Source organism: Euprymna scolopes, chromosome 39 (genome assembly GCF_053919585.1).
Source record: "Euprymna scolopes isolate OS-2025 chromosome 39, ASM5391958v1, whole genome shotgun sequence".
NCBI lineage: Eukaryota > Metazoa > Mollusca > Cephalopoda > Sepiida > Sepiolidae > Euprymna > Euprymna scolopes.
The window spans coordinates 37,630,471-37,649,003 of NC_136520.1; the positions used below are offsets into that span (position 1 = coordinate 37,630,471).

The window sequence follows — 18,533 nt, forward strand, 5'->3', positions numbered from 1 at the left end:
TCAGACGAATAAACTCGTAGACTTAAATATCTATCAAATTCTTATAACCATGTTTTATGAGTTTCAAAAAAAATATTTCTTTCCTTAATTTAAAAATTTTCTTTTTTTTTTTTTTGTTCAATTTTGTTTTGTTTTTTGTTGTTTGTTTTTTTTTTATACTTTTTTTTTTCAAATTATTTTTCAATTTTGTTTGTTTTTTTCCTAATTGTTTCTTTTTTAAAATTTTTTTAAGAAGATATGGTAATTTTTTACTTGAAAGTAAAGATCATCTTGTAAATCTCTTCATATATGATTTGGATTATTCAGACCACTATTTTAATCTTGGTTGTTATTTTCACAATGTTTCCGCCAATGTAACCAAAATATTGTCACCACATCTGGGTTTGTGCATCTACCATTAGTTTCTCACTCTTAGACAGGGCCCCAAAAAGAGTCTCAAATCTAATAGTTCCCACACTATCAGCCAACCCCTCTCGTATCACTGCAATGTTGCATCTATGTGTCTGTTTTACAAGTACTTTAATGGAATAGGCTCTGATGAACTCGTAGCACTTGTGCCCCCACGATGTATATACTTTAAACTAACCTGACAAGTAGCAAAATACCATCCTTTCACTGTTGAGATCCTTAGATCCCAGAAAGCATTTTACTCTAATAGTTTCGTCCCTCGGACTGTTAGACTTTGTAATTCTCCCCGTTTTCTGTTTCCTTGACTGTACTAACATACAGAAGTTTAAATGTAATGTAAATATAGTTCTTACTACTCAACTTCTCATGGTATTCTGTTATACACAGTCCCAAATAGTAGCCCTTTACGTTCCATGTGGCAATATTTCTTATTTGGAGTGAAAAAAATAAAAACAAAAAAAAACAAAACAAAAAAACTGTTGCATGCATTATCTGTTGCGTTGGTGGTCCATGAAATTTGAAGTGTCAATCCTTGCCACAGACGATAATAATAGCTTAAAATAATATAATTAATTAACACTTCTATTTATTTCATCATGTCTGGTGAAATAAGAACAATCTACCCCTGTTAAGTTAGAAATTCTGCATAGTTTCCGGAGTTCAACATGAATATTTGCCACCCAAAGGAGATCTGATATTACGTCGACTGAAACATTGTTGAAACTATGAACCAAGATTATAACAGTCATTTGAATAATCAAATAATAATTAGTTTGCATCTCAAAAATTTTCAAATATTATATCTCGATATCTGTCTATTCCTTAGACAAACATAACCATCATGGACATGTTTACAAGGTGTTAAATCTCAGAAATACCTTTGCATTGGTCTTAAGCTGAGTTCAGCTTGCACAACATCACAAAGATTGTCAGTAGCAATATAAATAAGTCAAGGATATCTGGCTCAGTAGAGCAACAGGTTTTTATATATGAGTCGAACTTCTCCACATGCCCACTCTTTTTCTGAAACCCACCAGAAATCTGTTTTGCAAGAAATGTTTCCGTTTAATAAATTTCACTGGTGCTATTAGATCAGGCCATCTCAAGATAATGGCTTCCTGACCTAAAACAACAATTTTCCTCTACAAAACAAGCAAACCAAACACTGAATAAAAATTTGAAGATATAAACAACTTCAAGCATAGGGACTTCCAAAATTACTGGATTTGGCATTAAATAACCCAAAAAAAGGTTGATATGCCGTAAAACAAAACAACCTTCTACCCTTCTCACCCTTCACTTGATTCTGAGAAATGGGCATCAATAAGTGATGTACACTGGTCTTTCCATTGGGTCAATCCTGTTTGACATCTGTCAACCTTTTGTAAAGTTCTGATAATCTATTGCGTGTATATATATATATATTAATCTTAGCTTTTACTAAGATCTATGCTTTTCACTGAACTTATTAACAAATCATTTTATATTTCATTGTAACTTTTGGTGCAACCAATTGATTATCTAAATGGAAAATCAGTTTTCAGTTGTATCATAGTTTAGGATTCACGTTGTTACATCATTAGTCGTAGTGCAGTTCATTTGCTGTACATTAAAAAAAATCATAATTTTATATTTCATTGTAACTTTTGGTGCAACCAATTGATTATCTAAATGGAAAATCAGTTTTCAGTTGTATCATAGTTTAGGATTCACATTGTTACATCATTAGTCATAGTGCAGTTCATTTGCTGTACATTAAAAAAAATAAAGGAAATTTGTTATTATTGGAGTGGCACCCTACAAATTCTGATGTTGGACTAATACTGACATCATTTTTGATAAGCAGGTTCTGCTTTCCAGTAAGTCTCAACCCAAGACTCTGAGGAAAAGGCGTAACATTACTTGTCCTTTATTTGAACAGAGTTCCCACTCAACTAACATGTTTGTTTGTATTTCTCTCTAATATATTTTTCATTTCACTGTTTCTGAGTTTTCTCGTTGTTCCTTTCAACATTTATACCACAACAATTTATAATTTATAACAATTTAGAGTTCATATTGTCACATCAAGAGTCATAGTGCAGTTTGTTTGCTGTATATTTTTTAACAGATTCTTGTGATAAATAAATGTTCAGTGTTTGGTTTTAATTTATTATATTAGTTCTCTCTTTATAAGTAGTAATTTTTATATATATTGAATTTTATTCTCTTATCTCTGGAAGTTGATGCTGTTGGAATTGGTAAAAATTATGGTTATCTTGCCTGATTCGGTTCTGTTATATCTCTCATAAAGTAATTGGCTTTTTTGTGTCTTTGAGTTTGAAACCACCTTCTGGCATATGCCTTAATAAAGATTATGAGTCTCTCAAAATCTATCTGCAGAGACGCATGAGTAAAGATATTAAAAGGACGACGTAAATATATAAATGCTATGAAAAAAGAAAAAAGAAACGACTATAGTAGACGTACTAGCAACGTGAGAATGTAAATATATAAATAGCGCAAATAAAGAAAAGAAACGATTAAAATAGTAGTAGCAGCAGTGTAGAAGGAGAATAAGAGGATAATATAAATAAATGAATGATCTAAATAAAGAAGAAAAACTTAAAATTACAGAAAATTATAAAAATAGTAATCCATAATTCAGGCTGAAACCAGTAGCACACAGGAGTCCTAAGTTATTACTAGGGCTATGACAAGATAATATTCGTTTCATTATTTTGACTTGAGTATATATCAGTTAATATCTTACATAGTTTTAGATAGAGTGATGTGGTTCTTTATTGATTAACTGTGTCGGATATATACTAGAGAGTCAAAACAATGATAAGAACATTCTCTTGTCATAGCCCTAGTTATTACAGAGCAATCCCAAGTGGGTGTTTTAGTTCAGTATAAAAAGTAAAACTACATGGATTTACATTCTACGATTGCTTTTATAGTTAAGCCCTGTCAACTTCTTCTTCGAACCAATCATTTTTTTTTATCTCCTCAATACATTAGGTTAATCATAAAACAAAATAGTTGTAAACATTAAACAATCTTTATTATGTAAGAAAAACGTTTTCTATCCTAAGTAAAAACAGATGTGCACAAAATATTTATGAAAATCATCACAATGGGTCCCCCCCCCACACACACACACCGTTTCTTCTTCTCTACAACCTCTCTCTCATAGACATGATGATGCTAGCCTCAAGTTTTTTTAATAAATAATATTCTGTTCCCCAGAATTGTCTGATTTATGCCTGCTTCCTTTGTTCCAGCTCATTTGGTCTAGTGGTCTCCATAGATTCACTATTTTGCTACCTCATTTTAATACAGTTTTCTATTCAAGTAGTTTCTTTCCAAAAGCTCCAAGCTTGTGGCGATTTTTTCATGTTGACTGTTTTACTCCTTACTATCGCCTTGGTTTTAAGACATCAATAGAGATCTCCTGTCTTTTCGATAGTCATCTTTTGTCGTTCTTGTTAGCGTCTTGTTTGTAGCGATTGCTTTAAAAAAAAAATAGATAAAACAAACAAATAAAAAAACAAACACATCCACCAAGAGAACTGACAAACCGGAATACAAATAATGATTTTGTAGGAATAAAGCTATCAATAACAAAAATCTAGTTTAGTTTCTTCCCTTGAACAGCTAGACTTTGGAATTCCCTTCATGCTGCCTGCTTCCCTGACTGTATTGATATGCAGAAGTTTAAATGTAACGTAAACCAACATCTTGTTAATTTTTCCTAGGCATGGTTCCAATTAGTAGTCCCTTACGTCCAAGTGGCGATATGCCTTGTTAGGAAAGAACGTAAGTAAAAAACGAAAAATTGATAACGTGACTGGCTTTAGTTCATATATTAGATAAATTTGAGAGTTTTAAAAGAAAATCGAAATATTCATGTGATTTAAAAAAAAATTTTTTTTTTAAAGTAAAACAAAAAAGAAAGTTCAAAAAAGAATCTTCCTGGCCAGAAACAGCTAGTACCATATATTGGCTTCATTTAATTGAACTATTTAAATATTTCTGTACTTTTCAATAAATAAATAAATTTACAAAAATAATTCTACTTGAAGAAAAAAAACAATTGCAGAGTTGTATTTTATTAATTTTATGCATTTTTCCATTAAAAAATTCAGTTCCTCAGTATAAAAAATATGGCTGCCCTTATCTACTAAAATAGAGCAGACTTCACTAATTTGTGTCAGATGATAGGCAAACTCATTCATACATCTTCAATAAATAGATAATTGCGGCTTGGTGGTGTCTACTGTTTACTCTCAAATTTCTCCATAACTTATTTTACTCGTAGTTATTTATTTTTGGGAACAAATTACATAATCAAGTTAAAAATAGCACTTGTGTAAAAAAAAAAAAAAAAAAAAAAAATCTTATGAATAACAGGGTGAATTCAGAAACAATGGTAAAAGAACTAACTTATAATGGCATTTTGGGGTTTATCTGATGAAATATTTACAAGAATTTGATTTCTATTATACATTCTGCAAGATTGTAGGTATGTGTGTATTTGTTTATAATTTAAAGATTTTTCTTAATTTAAAAGTTAAAATGCATGGATGAACAAAGACTGCTTACACACACACAATTTATATTGTTTATCCGCTTTTTAGCCTTTCATTTATATATATATATATATATATATATATATATATAGTTTCAAGGTTTATGAAGCATAAAAACCATGTTGTTTTTGATATTTAATATTTTATTTTTTTATATTTCAAACGGTCCTCCACTCTTGATCACAAAATGTAACAAAATTATTTTTTTAAATTATCGTTATTGCACTACATTTTGTAATCAAGAGCAGAGGACTGTTTGAAATGTTAAAGAATAAAATATTAAATATAAAAAACAACATGGTTTTTATGCTTCATAAAACGATGTTACTTTTTGTATTTAATATTTTTATTTAATGTTAAGATATATATTATTTCATGTATGCTTTAGAATCGTTATTTCAAGATTAACTTGAAATAACGATTCTAAAGCATACATGAAATAATATATATCTTAACATTTTATAGTGATTTAAAGGTTATGAGGGATTTTTGAAGCATGAAAAACGATGTTACTTTTTGTATTTAATATTTTTATTGTTATTTTTTTATATTTCAAGCGGACCTCCGCTCTTGGTCACAAAAAAGTATCGAATACTTTTTTTAAATCACTATTCTAGAAGCATACGTGGACTTTTAACATATATATATATATATATATATATATATATATATATGAGAGAGAGAGAACAGTGTTCAATACATGAGTAGGGCTTAGTAATAGTAGTATAGAAATATACTTATAGCAAGAAAGCTACATAGAAACCTTTCTTGCCTCATCTCAAAGGGAAATCATCAAGTTAATTACATGGCTTTACATTCTATGATTGCTTTTATAGTTTAAACCTTGCTAAATCCTGCTTCCAACCAATTAGTCTTTTATTTTGAAGATTCATCAGTGTGGCTTTATCCAATCGGTTATTAATCTTATGAGATCGAACCCGGATTCCCACTGACTGTTGACTAGGGAAATATAACCTGCTAGCTGTATTGGTTAGCTTGAAGAAAATTTTACTATATTTATGTTAATCACTAGAAGGTTCAGTTGGGAAGGATGTGGGGGTGCATGTGTATTTAAAACGTTTACAATGAAATTTGTAATATTGCTTTGAAAACTATTAAATGTTATTTATGCATTTTACAGAGTGTTCTATGTTATGATCTTTATATTAGAATCTATCGAGATAATAGAAAGTTCAATACCTAGATAGAGCAATTAAACAAACAGAAAAAGTTTATGATGAAAATAAAAATTAAATAAATTACAACATTTATTAATCCATCATTCAAACAAGGAATTATATAATAACTAGCGGGGTACCCGGCGTTGCCCGGATGTGTCGAGATTGTGTAGTAAGGAACCCAGAGTGGAGAGAGGTGTTAAAATAAAAAAAATTAAAAAATGGTAGTACGGGGGGGGGGTCAAAACAACAGTAGGCAGCCCAGGTGGGGAGAGATGTTAAAAAAATTGGTAGTAGGCAGGCAGGTTCGAACACATAACGCAAAGGAGGAAAACAAGGTGCAAAAACATAACGTCTTAGCTGATGCATCCATGGCGAAACTAGAAGTCACGAGCGTTGAAATTAAGGCTAGTTAATCCAATGGAGATGATGACGTGAAAATGTCAACGTAAAAGCGACCTTGTAGAAAACTGCCCAGTTGAGGGTAAAGGAATTAATATTTTTGGCCAATTTTTCTATATTTGTCGTCTGAGACGTCGAGCTCCAAAACAATACCGATCCCGCCAGGATCTGTCGGGTGTGTCAAAAGTTTTTGGCAGACAGACACACACACACATTTTGCCTTTTATATAATAGAAGAAGAAGAAAATAAAGAAATCTTTGGATTTCAGATTCTTCTTTACAGAGTACCATTCGATTAATTGATTTTTCTTTTCTTTTATTGAAAACTCTTTGTATATATATATATATGTGTACATGCTAATCAGTGATATGATTTTTCACTAATGTTAATCTGCTGATGGAAAGAGTTTATCTTTGAAATTCCACAAGTTAAGGATATTTCTCTATTCCAATTCCTTGCTTAAATTTTGAGAGGTTAATAAATATTGTAATTGATTCGATTTTTATCATCATCAATTATTTATTTATTTTATCATTTTCAATTTATTTATTTATTTATATATATATATATATATATATATTACTTGGTTGGGGGGGGGTCACCACTTATCAAGGCCCAGAGGCCATTCTAGGATAAGGGTTAATGTGTTAGGTAGATGGTGAGACAACACAGTGATGATCAGTAATGGTGGACCTTGAGTAGAGCTTAATTAATTAGAAAGATGATTCAACAGGAACTTATGCATATTAGATTTGAAAATGACCATACTATAGCCAACCGAGAAACTGCCCCATGGTATTGTGTTCCACAGACACAATTCTGGGAAAGAAACTCTGCTCATAGAATTTTCGTTTAAGTTTTAGGCATAGATAGAGAATGAATGAAGTCGTTAATGGTTATTGTAGCTAGATGAGTGTTTGTTGCAAAGGTTTTACAGATTTGAGCTCAGTCAAGCACCTACCATAAAAATAATAATAGAACAGAGACAGATTTGAAGTGGAACTAATAGGATTCTTACATCAAATAAAATCATTTTTTTAAATTACATTTTCACCCCAAACAAAGTACCGTGCCACTTTGATGTAGGGGGCTACTATCAGGGACATATATATGTAGGGAGGTGAGCAGCAAGATGTCTGTTTACATTACACTTGAACTTGTGCATGCCAGTACAGTTGGGGAAGCAGGAACCCCGGATAGGAATTCCAAAGACTAGAAGTTCTGGAGAGGAAACTATTAGAGTAGAAGGCCTTCTCTGTTGTGTAGGGGTGGGACTTTGCTGTTTGTCAGGAGTATTTACGTCGAGGGGAATACAAGGGCTTGAAAACGTTTCATGTAGTTTCTGGTACAGGAGTGAACAAAAGGTTCTGAAGCATATCATAATGCTCATTGAGGAAATTGTAGGCCCAAATCAGATCACTTCATAATCGTCAGCGTTCAAAGGAAAAAATGTAAAGCTTTTTGAGTCGGTTATCATGGGCAGATCTGATAGATTTTGCACCATTTGAATAGCCAGTTTTTTAACTCTCTCCAGATGCTGGAGATCATGCATGAGATAGACTTATCGTTATTTTCATGGAAAGTGTTCGACTGAGCTTCAATCTATGGTCCCCCCTCGCCAAACTTTCACAAGAAGCACTAGACTAGCTGAAAACATTATCAATAATTTTCCCCACTCTTTATCTGTGCCTAAACCTAAACATAGATGCCATGATCAAAGCTTCTTTCTTAGAACTGCACGCCTGTGGAATTGTCTTCCGTTTTCCTGCTTTCCAACTGTCTATAATATGGTTGTCTTCAAGTCCAACGTGAACAAATTTTTGATGAGCCGTTCCACTTAAGTTAACAAATTTACCGAACTTCCATTACTATTGATTACTATATTGTCCTTTTGACTACTCTACACTCTTTAACCCTTATCCTTGAGTGGCCTATCGGCCTTGATAAGTGGTGACGCCTATGTAAAAAAAAAAAAAAGCATATATATATATATGATTTTTAAAAAAAATACATACATAAATATTCCTCAGTTTCTGGATTTAGTTATTCAATTTTAAATGTTCTAATTAGTTGTTGTTTGCAGAGAATTCATTAAATAACCGGGTTTTACTTTCTATCACTTTCAACTTCCCTCACGGCATGTTGTTTGATCCCCCCCCCCCAAAACACACACTCGTTTTATACGTCGATTCAGTTTACAGGAGGTGAAGGAGTATATTATAGGAAGTGATAACGAAGAATTTGAGAGAAAGAGTGATAAAGACCTGGACAGAGATAGGTTATAGGAGAGTTTCTAAAAGCTGTCGAACGCACGCTAGCATGTAATATAGATATTAAACTAAATATGATGCTGATGTGTTCGTAGAATGAACAATAACAGTATATGTTTTTCCAATATTTTTGTTTGTTGCATAATTTAATACAATGCATGTCTGTGTTTTAATTACTTAGATTAAATAATGTCATAAATTAATCCTGCCTTGTCAAGCTTGGACATGCAGAAAGCTAAGGAAAAGAAATATCATTGAAAGAAATTCAGTTAAAGAATTAAATAGCTACGAGTTTATCATAAAACTAGCAGAGAGACTCAGCATTGTCCGGGATTGAATGAGGATCAATGAATGTTCCACCGTCCCATACTTTTATTGTCATCGAAATCAATGAAATCAACCATTTTTGGAATCAAATCGATTGATTGCCTGCTCTAGTTAGGGACCTCCACCCTGCAGTATACCGGGAGGAAGTTTCACATGCTTTTCTTGCACTGATTTAGTCTGCAATACATAGTTTACATCACACTATAGGGAATCTACTGTTCATTTTATAAAAATATCTTTAAATAATGACTTGATTAAAAGTTTAAAATGTAAAAGTAAAGTATCATGGTTTAATTGTGCTCTAAACAGAAATATTCATTTTGAATGCACTCCTGTCTTATAAAAGAATATACAACTGATTTTATAGGCTGATCCTTTCTGCTTCTGTGGTCATAAAACTTTTCAAATGCACTCGTGATGTTAGGTTGTACAAAAGTGTTTAATCAATATCGCATTTTTTCTATTATCGATTTTCGATACTTATCAGCAGTATTTCATTGCAAAACATACATAAGAACACTCCCAGACATATCAAGTACCTTTGTGTGAAATTTAAAAAAAATAGGCCCAGCCGTTTCCAAGCACACATACGCAATTCTTTTTATATAATTGTAGATCGAGACAAAAGGTTTACATCTTTCTTTTACATTTTGGGTGAGCATTCACTTAAATAGACAAGATCTTAAAAAATGTCATTTATATGAAACGTTTTCTTCTGTATAAAAAAACTTATGCAATCTAATATATAAAAGGCAAAATGTGTGTGTGTGTGTGTGTGTGTGTGTGTGTGTGTGTTTGTATGTCTCGGCAAAGATGTCACGTTTTTTTTATTTTTTTTTAACCTTTTTCTTTTTCGCGTTACGGGTTTGAACCTGCCTGCCTACCTACTACCACTTTTTTTTTTTTTTAACAGCTCTGCCTACTGTTGTTTTGAGCCCCCCCCCTCGCTATTACCACTTTTTTTTACATCCCCCTCCCCTCCAGGGGATTCCCTACTACATTACCTACACACACTCAAGAACCCCTGCTACTGCTGTTTTTACCTCCCTCCCCCCGCCCGGAGATCCTTACTACACCATCTAAACACCTGGGAAATGCTGGGCACCCCTGCTAGTAAAAAATAAAAAATTGTTTCACTGCATTACTGCATCAGTTTCATTACATCATCTCGTCTTAGCTTTACCTGAACACCAGATAAGGTGAAATGGTCCATTACAATTGGCCTTACACCCTCACTGGACATAGCACTTCTTAATTTTTTTTTCTAGGGGGTTACGGAAAAAAAAAAATTTCTATATGTAAACCACAAGTAACTGATCAATTAAGGTCATTTATTGGAGAGGAAAGTTTACAGAAAAAAAAACCTTGGAAATGAAAAAGGTTTTATTATGCCATCTTATTTTGTGCAACCTTGTACAATGTCATCCTATTTTAGCTTCACCACAATGTTAATGCATACAACATAAGAACATTTCAGAACAGTTATTATTATGCTGAACTTGCCACTCCATATATTTTTCAGGGAGGAGGTGGTCATCTTTAAAAATGATGTTTGCAGGAGAAAGTCACAACTATTTGATCAATTAAGACCATGTATTGAAGAAGAAATATTGGAAATAACTCGAGAAATATTGGAAAAGGTGATGAAGTCATTTGTGAGCTGTTTGCAGAAATGCGTGGCAAGTAGGGGACATTAGGCTGAATGACATTTATCTTTGATATATTTTCATTGTGTACATGTTTTGTTATCAGAAATACAAGTTTAATATTATTAAAATTTTTAAGTAGATTATGTCCCTTGTATATGAAACTAGCGGGGGTACCCGGCGTTGCCCGAGTGTTTGTTTCTGGGACGGGGGGGGGGGAGTTTTAAAAAATGTTATGGTAGATAAGTAGGAAGGATCAAACCCGGAGTCATGAGTAAAAGTAGGAAAAAGTGTGAAAAAAAAAACAAAAAAAAAACATCTGCAACGTTAACAGTTCGGCCACCAAGAAAAGTCCATTCCAGTTGTTTAGGAAAAAAAAAAAAAAAACGACTACGGTAGATCGGTGCGAACGTGAAAATATAATGTGACTTGTCCAGTACGCTAACCACTACGCCACAGAGCACTGCAGCTTAGTTTAGTGATTTTAAATAACTTCACATGAAAGAACTACGAAGCCAAACCGGTGTTCTCTTCTCAACTGTTCCTTGTGAACGATCCCCAAACGGTGTTAAGTGGTGGCAGGGGGAGGAGGAATTTATTAGAGAGAAAATATTTTACCACTTCCATTGATCCTAACCGATTTTGGCCGTGACTTCTCAACAGAAAAAGTATAGAAATCTAAGATTATCGAGGAATTTGAGAAATAATAAGCCTATAACACACCTCAGATATTGTTCTGCCGTTTGTGCATATTATATTTGCATGAAATATCTTGATTTTTAATCCTATTAATGTCCAAATCAGACGGGAAAAAATGAGTTCATTTTATTTATATAGAGATGAATTGCTTACAAACAGAAAGAATAGCTATTCATGCATATACTTATCTCATTCCCATGATGTGATACAAGGGTCAGAAAGTTGGATTTGAAGAACCGATGCACTAAAGGAAGAGCATTCTGGCCTTCAAAAAATGCCTAGGCAGCCCTATCAACATTCTCTAGCATTAGCCTCAGAATACCTCAGCATAATGCTTTAACAGATGTCAGTTATCAATTTTTAAATGAAATCAAAGTAGAATAAATAATGGATATTGGTTGTGATTCTGTTAATCTTTATTTTTGAGTGTTATCAAAAAATTTATATACTTGTATATGAAGAAACCAAAATGTTTTATGGTTTATTGGATTTTGTAATTTTTTTATTAGATTTTTTACTGATATTCCTGTTACACTTTTTGTTTGTTTTTTTTATAGAAATTTGTTTAAAAAAGTCTTTCATGAGCAGGCATGCCCCTCCTCCTTCTCCAATCTTGGGGTTTGGTTTGCCACTTTGTAATTGTGCAATGAGCCACTGTTGGCACGTGTGTCATAGGTTTGCCATCTCTGACCTGGTGAAATTTTAAGAACCAAATTATTCAAAATCTCTATCTCATGACGAGTATACAAAAAATATACCCACACATGTCTATGTAACTATATTTAATTTCTCCTATCTGTTTTTTTTTTTTTTTTTCGCTCCCTGCAGACTGCAAGAATCTTAACTTTCAGATGGAGCAGTTCATATTGTATTTTTAGTTTGTTATGCTCTAAATAGGACTTCATGAACGGAAAAACTGAAGCAGGCAAATATGGGACATGTTAGTCAGTTGAAAAAGCAAGGGGCCCAAGTTTTTTTAGTTTTTTTTTTCTTCAAATTATAATAGTTTTGTAGGACTACCCAGCATTCTTTGGGTTATGGGGTAAGAAAATAAAATGTTTCAGAATTTTTTAGATGAGGATTTTTTTATTTGTATCAATCAATTATTTGAACTATTATTCTCATCTTTTGTCTTATAAGTCACATTTCGGTTGACTTCTAACATTCAGGTATGTTGGTTGGTTCTAAATGACTGTCTTCTGGAGATTGAATGTTCAGTCTTTACTACAGCAGGTGATAATAACTAAGATGAAGAAAAAATTAACACTTCCATCTGGTCATAGCTGACGGAATAAGATCACTCTACCCCTATTTTACATGCTGGCATATTTTAAAGATTAACTGCCAAATTAACTCTGACTATAACTTTATTTATTCCTCTTTCTTTCAAATTATCACTTTCTCACATTTTCCTTGATCTTACATATATATATATATATATATATATATATATATATATATATATATATATATATATATATATATATATTTGTATATGTAACTGAACGCCACTTAACTTTCGTTTCCCTTATTTCATCCTTTAGTTCTCACATTCCAGAAGCGATGATTCTGGTAAAAAGGGAAAAATTGCTGTTTTCTGGATCCAAATCTATTCCATCTAACACTTATTGTAGGCAGTCTTTTGACCTTGAAGTACTTTTTTTTTTTAGCTCCTTATAACAAGTGGCTTCATGCCTTGTTTGGGGGCGATTACCATAAAAGAAATGATCACTTTCTCCAATGTTTTCCTTGACCTTGCCCTGCCAATTAACCCTGCTATCTCAACTGATCTACATCTACTAAACCAAGCATTTTCATCCATTCTTGTAATGTAATCAAACCAACAGTCTTCTGTTCTGTATACATCTCCATGTATTGTCATCAGACCTAAACTTCAACTGATATCATCAGATCTAAACCTGTCTTTAAGACTAGCATTGCAAATTATTCTCATATCATTTCTCTCCATGCAATGTATGTCCTCAATGACCAAATTTCAGTTTTATACATCATTACACTGATATACTCTCACCTAGGTCGACTGTTATAATACGCTGGTGGTTAGTAATGGTAGAATGTTCGTAAACTTATTACATCCATTCCTAACTCTTGCAATTAGATTAGCACCTGTTCCATCCTGTGTTCCAATGGTATTACCAAGGTAACAAAACTTCTGAACAATCTCAAAAGCTTCACTATCCAAGTATAATTTTTCTTCTCCTGAGTTCTCATCTGTCCCTATTATCTAACACTTTTTACACATAAATTGTTTGAATCCTCAACTGGCCTCTGGGCCTTGATAAGTAGTAATTATTTTGTAAAAAGAAAAAAAAAAATCTCCCAGCCCTTCCTGCAATTTCACTGTCCTCCTTGTGGACTCTATGCTTAGAAATATCACAAAAAGTTTAATTACACTCAACTCCCTTTTCACAAACTGAGTAGAGAACTTTCTCATTTCTGCAGAAGTCATTTTATCCTCGACCCCCAAAATCAACATAGATTAGAGCATTTCTGTAATAATCTGGTTCCTATCAATTGTGTGATTCTATTTCTGTGCAGTTCTAGGAGGTCCATTCTCCCAGGCTTTGTCTTTTTGAAAAGGCATTAGTTTATTGCTAATCGCCTTACCGGGGAATGCCGACGAGGCTGCTCAGGTACTTTTCGCAGGTCAAAGTTACCCTCCTTGGGGGTGCTGACCTCTCAATCCCACTTTCTGACCCTAGTGTCTATTACAGTGAGAACGAACTAAATACCTTAAACACCATAAGCATGTATCAATACTTTGACTTAAGATTGATATAAAAATCATCATATACAGAGACAGATCAAACTGGCTACCCCAAAAATGATCTTGTCTGTGTTTCAGAATATTAATTTCTAATTTAGCAGAATTAGAGAAATGTCATTAACCAGTCGGCAAAAGCAATAAAAGAAAAAGAATTTTTTTTTTTTTTTAAATAATCATTTCTATGAGAACTTTATGTAGTTTGCTTGAAACATTGTTCAATGTGTATATAAAGGTAATTTATAGAAGGCAGTGCAGAGGTGTAATGGACCCACACAAACTGAAGCTAATTAAGACATATAACAATGGAATGAACTATGCAGATTGACTGTTTATTAATATAATAAATATGCATTTTTTCTTATATACTTTTATAACCTTGCATTGTTATTACTTGTGTCAGTGTGGTCTGATGGAAGTTCCATATAGTATTATGTTTCAGGAAGTAAATATAAATAAATATCATACTATATGGAAATTTTGGCAGACAGCACTGACATGTGTAAGAACACAATACAATATTTTTAAAGTATTTTTTTAAAAATATTATAATATCGAACTTACATCTGACCATGCTGACTCAAGTAAATATATACAGGGTGTCCAAAATGTCACTGAAGACTTTTGGACTTAAATAGATTCTTTATTTTTGATATCTTTCTGTAATTATAACACAATCTGGTTAACACATTGGTAAATAAAATTTTTAAAAAAATGCAAAATTCAAACCATCTTTATTTATGAAAAATAATGTCTTTCAAATGTTGCCCATTTTCAGCTTCACATATTTGTGCTCTTTCCAAAACATTATTCATGAAAGATTGCAGAATCTCTGGATTGCGATTTAACTCCCTTATTTCGTTCCAGATTTTTTCTTTCAATTCTTGCAGGGTTTGGGGTTTGTTAACATAGACTCTTTCTTTAAGATATCCCCAAAAGAAAAGGTTGAGGCTAGTCAAGTCTGAGGAATGTGGTGGCCATTTGACATTGCCATAACGAGAGATAATGTTGTCACTAAAGCATTGCCTGATTTTGGTAAAACAAATTCCAAACTTGTGTATGTTGTTTAATGCTATAATTATCCATAATTAATTTCCAAAATATTATTTGTAAAATATCGGAAATAGAGAAAAAAAATAATCATTAATGGTAAAATGACAGATTTTCAACCCTTCAGTGAATTTTTGGACACTGTGTGTGTGTGTGTGTGTGTGTGTGTGTGTGTGTGTGTGTGTGTACACACATTATACTAGGATTGAATGATGATTAACGAATGTTTCCCACTCCCATATTTTTATTGTCATTGAAATTGATGAAATAGCCCGTTTTTCAATCAAATCGATTGATTCCCTGGTCTAATTGGGGATTCATTGTGATACGCCTGGAAGGAGCTTCACATGCTTTTTGCAGTATATTGTAATGCACTGTAGAGAACCTACTGTTGATTTTATAAAATTATTTTTGATATATAATGGCTCACATTAAGGTTTAAAATACAAAAGTCAAGTATCATGGTTCAATTGTTCATTTTCAATGTGCCCTTGTCATATCTAAGAACGTACTGTTAATTTTATTTGCTTGGCATTACTGGTTGTGTGGTGATAATGGCTTGAATTTAAGTTTGAAATGAAAAAGTCAAGTATCATTGTGAAATTGTGCTTTAAACAGAAACATTAATTTCAAACGCGCCCCTGTCATATCAAAGAACCTACTATTGATTTTATATGTTGTGCCTTTCGGCTTGTGTGGTAATAAAAGTTATCAATTGCACTTGTGATGTTAGGCTGTGTAAGATGTTAACTTTGGTCAAAATCGCCTGTTTCTTCTTTCATCAGATTATTTTCATTATTGATACTTATTGGAGACATTCTGACATAAAACCTAAACCTATCTAAGAACACTGCCAGGCACATAAAATACCTTTGTGTGAAATTTCATAAAAATCGACCCAATCGTTTTTAAGTCCATACGGAACAAATTCAGATACACAGATAAAGTTTCTTTTATATAATAGTAAATAGATAGATTAATAAAGGTGAATCTGCATAGTTATTCCAGTTGTATCTTATTTTGCTTCAGTTTATGTTGATCCGTTACACCTGTATTTACTGCCTTCTATAGATCACCTTTATATACAAACAAGACAATGCTTCCAGCTTCATATCATATGATATTTCGGTGAGGAGGGGTGCACATATATATATTGTATCAATAAAAGATGAATCTGTATAGCTTATTCCACCATCATATATCTTAATTTGCTTCAGTTTGTGTTGATCCGTTACACCTCTACATTGTACTGTCTTCTAAAAATTAATAATATAATATTCTATAAATAATAAATATTTTTTTTGTTTTAACCGAGAGTGCACCTTTTTTGGGGAAGCTGATTTTTCCCCGCATTAAAGAACAACCTTCTGTCTAACTTGAAAGAAAGGCAAGTAAATAGATACACTCAAATCATCTTTGTTGCTAACAAAAGAAAACTGCTTTCAATTTCTTGTAACTGCATCCTTCCCTATGAGAAAGTTGCTATTTTCGCATTGCCCTATTTTACTGCAAAGAGATTTTGCGACCTAGTTAATAAAGAAATGCACAAGAATTGTTGGTAACCTTTTGTTGTACCAATACACATCTGTAAATAAGTAAAAGCACGTATGGATATAAAATTCCACAACATCAAAGAGACAAGAATTTATCAGCATGTTAAGATAGCCTATGGTTTACCTGCTCACAAACGTCATTGTCTCTTCTTACTCGTTTGCAGGCTATTATCAGTCACGTCTCTCTCTCTCTCTCTCTCTCTCTCTTTCTCTCACACACCCACACTATCATATGCATTCTATCGTTGCTATACAAAAGAAACAGCTTTTATATAGCATGTGTTTGGATGATGCTCTTGCTCTAAATCTACATCAACCGATCTAAAAGATGTACCAGGCTGCAATCATGGCAATGAAGGAATGATGCTGCAGATTTCATATATATATATATATATATATATATATATATATATATATATATATATATATATATATATATAATAAAATACAAATTACAATTACATTTACCAAAATGATCCAAGATGGTAAAACTATAGTATATTATGAATATGGAAGAATTAATATTTATGAAGTAATCTCAACCGGATGTAAAAGCTTGGTAAAACCATATAGGAGATAGAGCTTATAATAAGAGCAAACAGTTAATAAAACATGTTAAAACACACTTGGAAGAGAGTTAAAAACATATTTAATCTAAAAAGGAAACACTAGATTAGTGGATAGTCCGTAATCCGTGGAGTTTTGAAGAAAAGCATTCCATCTCATCAGAGGGTAGGAATTAGCAAAATGCTGGATGGGATTTTGCATATGAAAGTATTTCATGAAACTGCAAGTAAGTTACAGATCTTACTTGATAACAAAAAGTGAAGCAGAGGGGATATGGTCAATATAAAGGTGATTATGTATGTGTATATATATGATATGATATGTATGTAAAGGTATGTATATATATATATATGTATGTAAAGGTATGTATATATATATGTATGTAAAGGTATGTATATATATATGTATGTAAAGGTATGTATATATATATATATATATGTAAAGGTATGTATATATATATGTATGTAAAGGTATGTATATATATATGTATGTAAAGGTATGTATATATATATGTATGTAAAGGTATGTATATATATATATATATGTAAAGGTATATATATATATATATATATGTAAAGGTATATATATATATATATATATGTAAAGGTATGTATTTATATATGTATGTAAAGGTATGTATTTATATATGTATGTAAAGGTATGTATTTATATATGTATGTAAAGGTATGTATTTATATATGTATGTAAAGGTATGTATTTATATATGTATGTAAAGGTATGTATTTATATATGTATGTAAAGGTATGTATTTATGTATGTATTTAAAGGTATGTATTTATATATGTATGTAAAGGTATGTATATATATATACATGTATGTAAAGGTATGTATATATATACATGTATGTAAAGGTATGTATATATATACATGTATGTAAAGGTATGTATATATATACATGTATGTAAAGGTATGTATATATATACATGTATGTAAAGGTATGTATATATATACATGTATGTAAAGGTATGTATATATATATACATGTATGTAAAGGTATGTATATATACATGTATGTAAAGGTATGTATATATACATGTATGTAAAGGTATGTA

General features: G+C 31.9%; 1 protein-coding gene across 13 annotated transcripts in view; it reads left to right on the plus strand.

Annotated features, from left to right (window-relative positions):
• LOC145263754 (serine/threonine-protein kinase tousled-like 2) overlaps positions 1 to 18,533 on the plus strand; it is a 618,843-nt gene that overhangs the window by 217,525 nt on the left and 382,785 nt on the right. The window contains exon 3 of one of the 13 annotated variants that reach the window (XM_080120776.1): positions 10,683 to 10,800. The exons of 11 other annotated variants lie outside the window; for them this stretch is intronic. In XM_080120776.1, the coding sequence (XP_079976902.1) occupies positions 10,683 to 10,800 (118 nt within the window). Of the gene's footprint in view, positions 1 to 10,514; positions 10,801 to 18,533 lie in introns of those variants that run through there. One more of the 13 variants, XM_080120775.1, reaches the window with a different exon arrangement.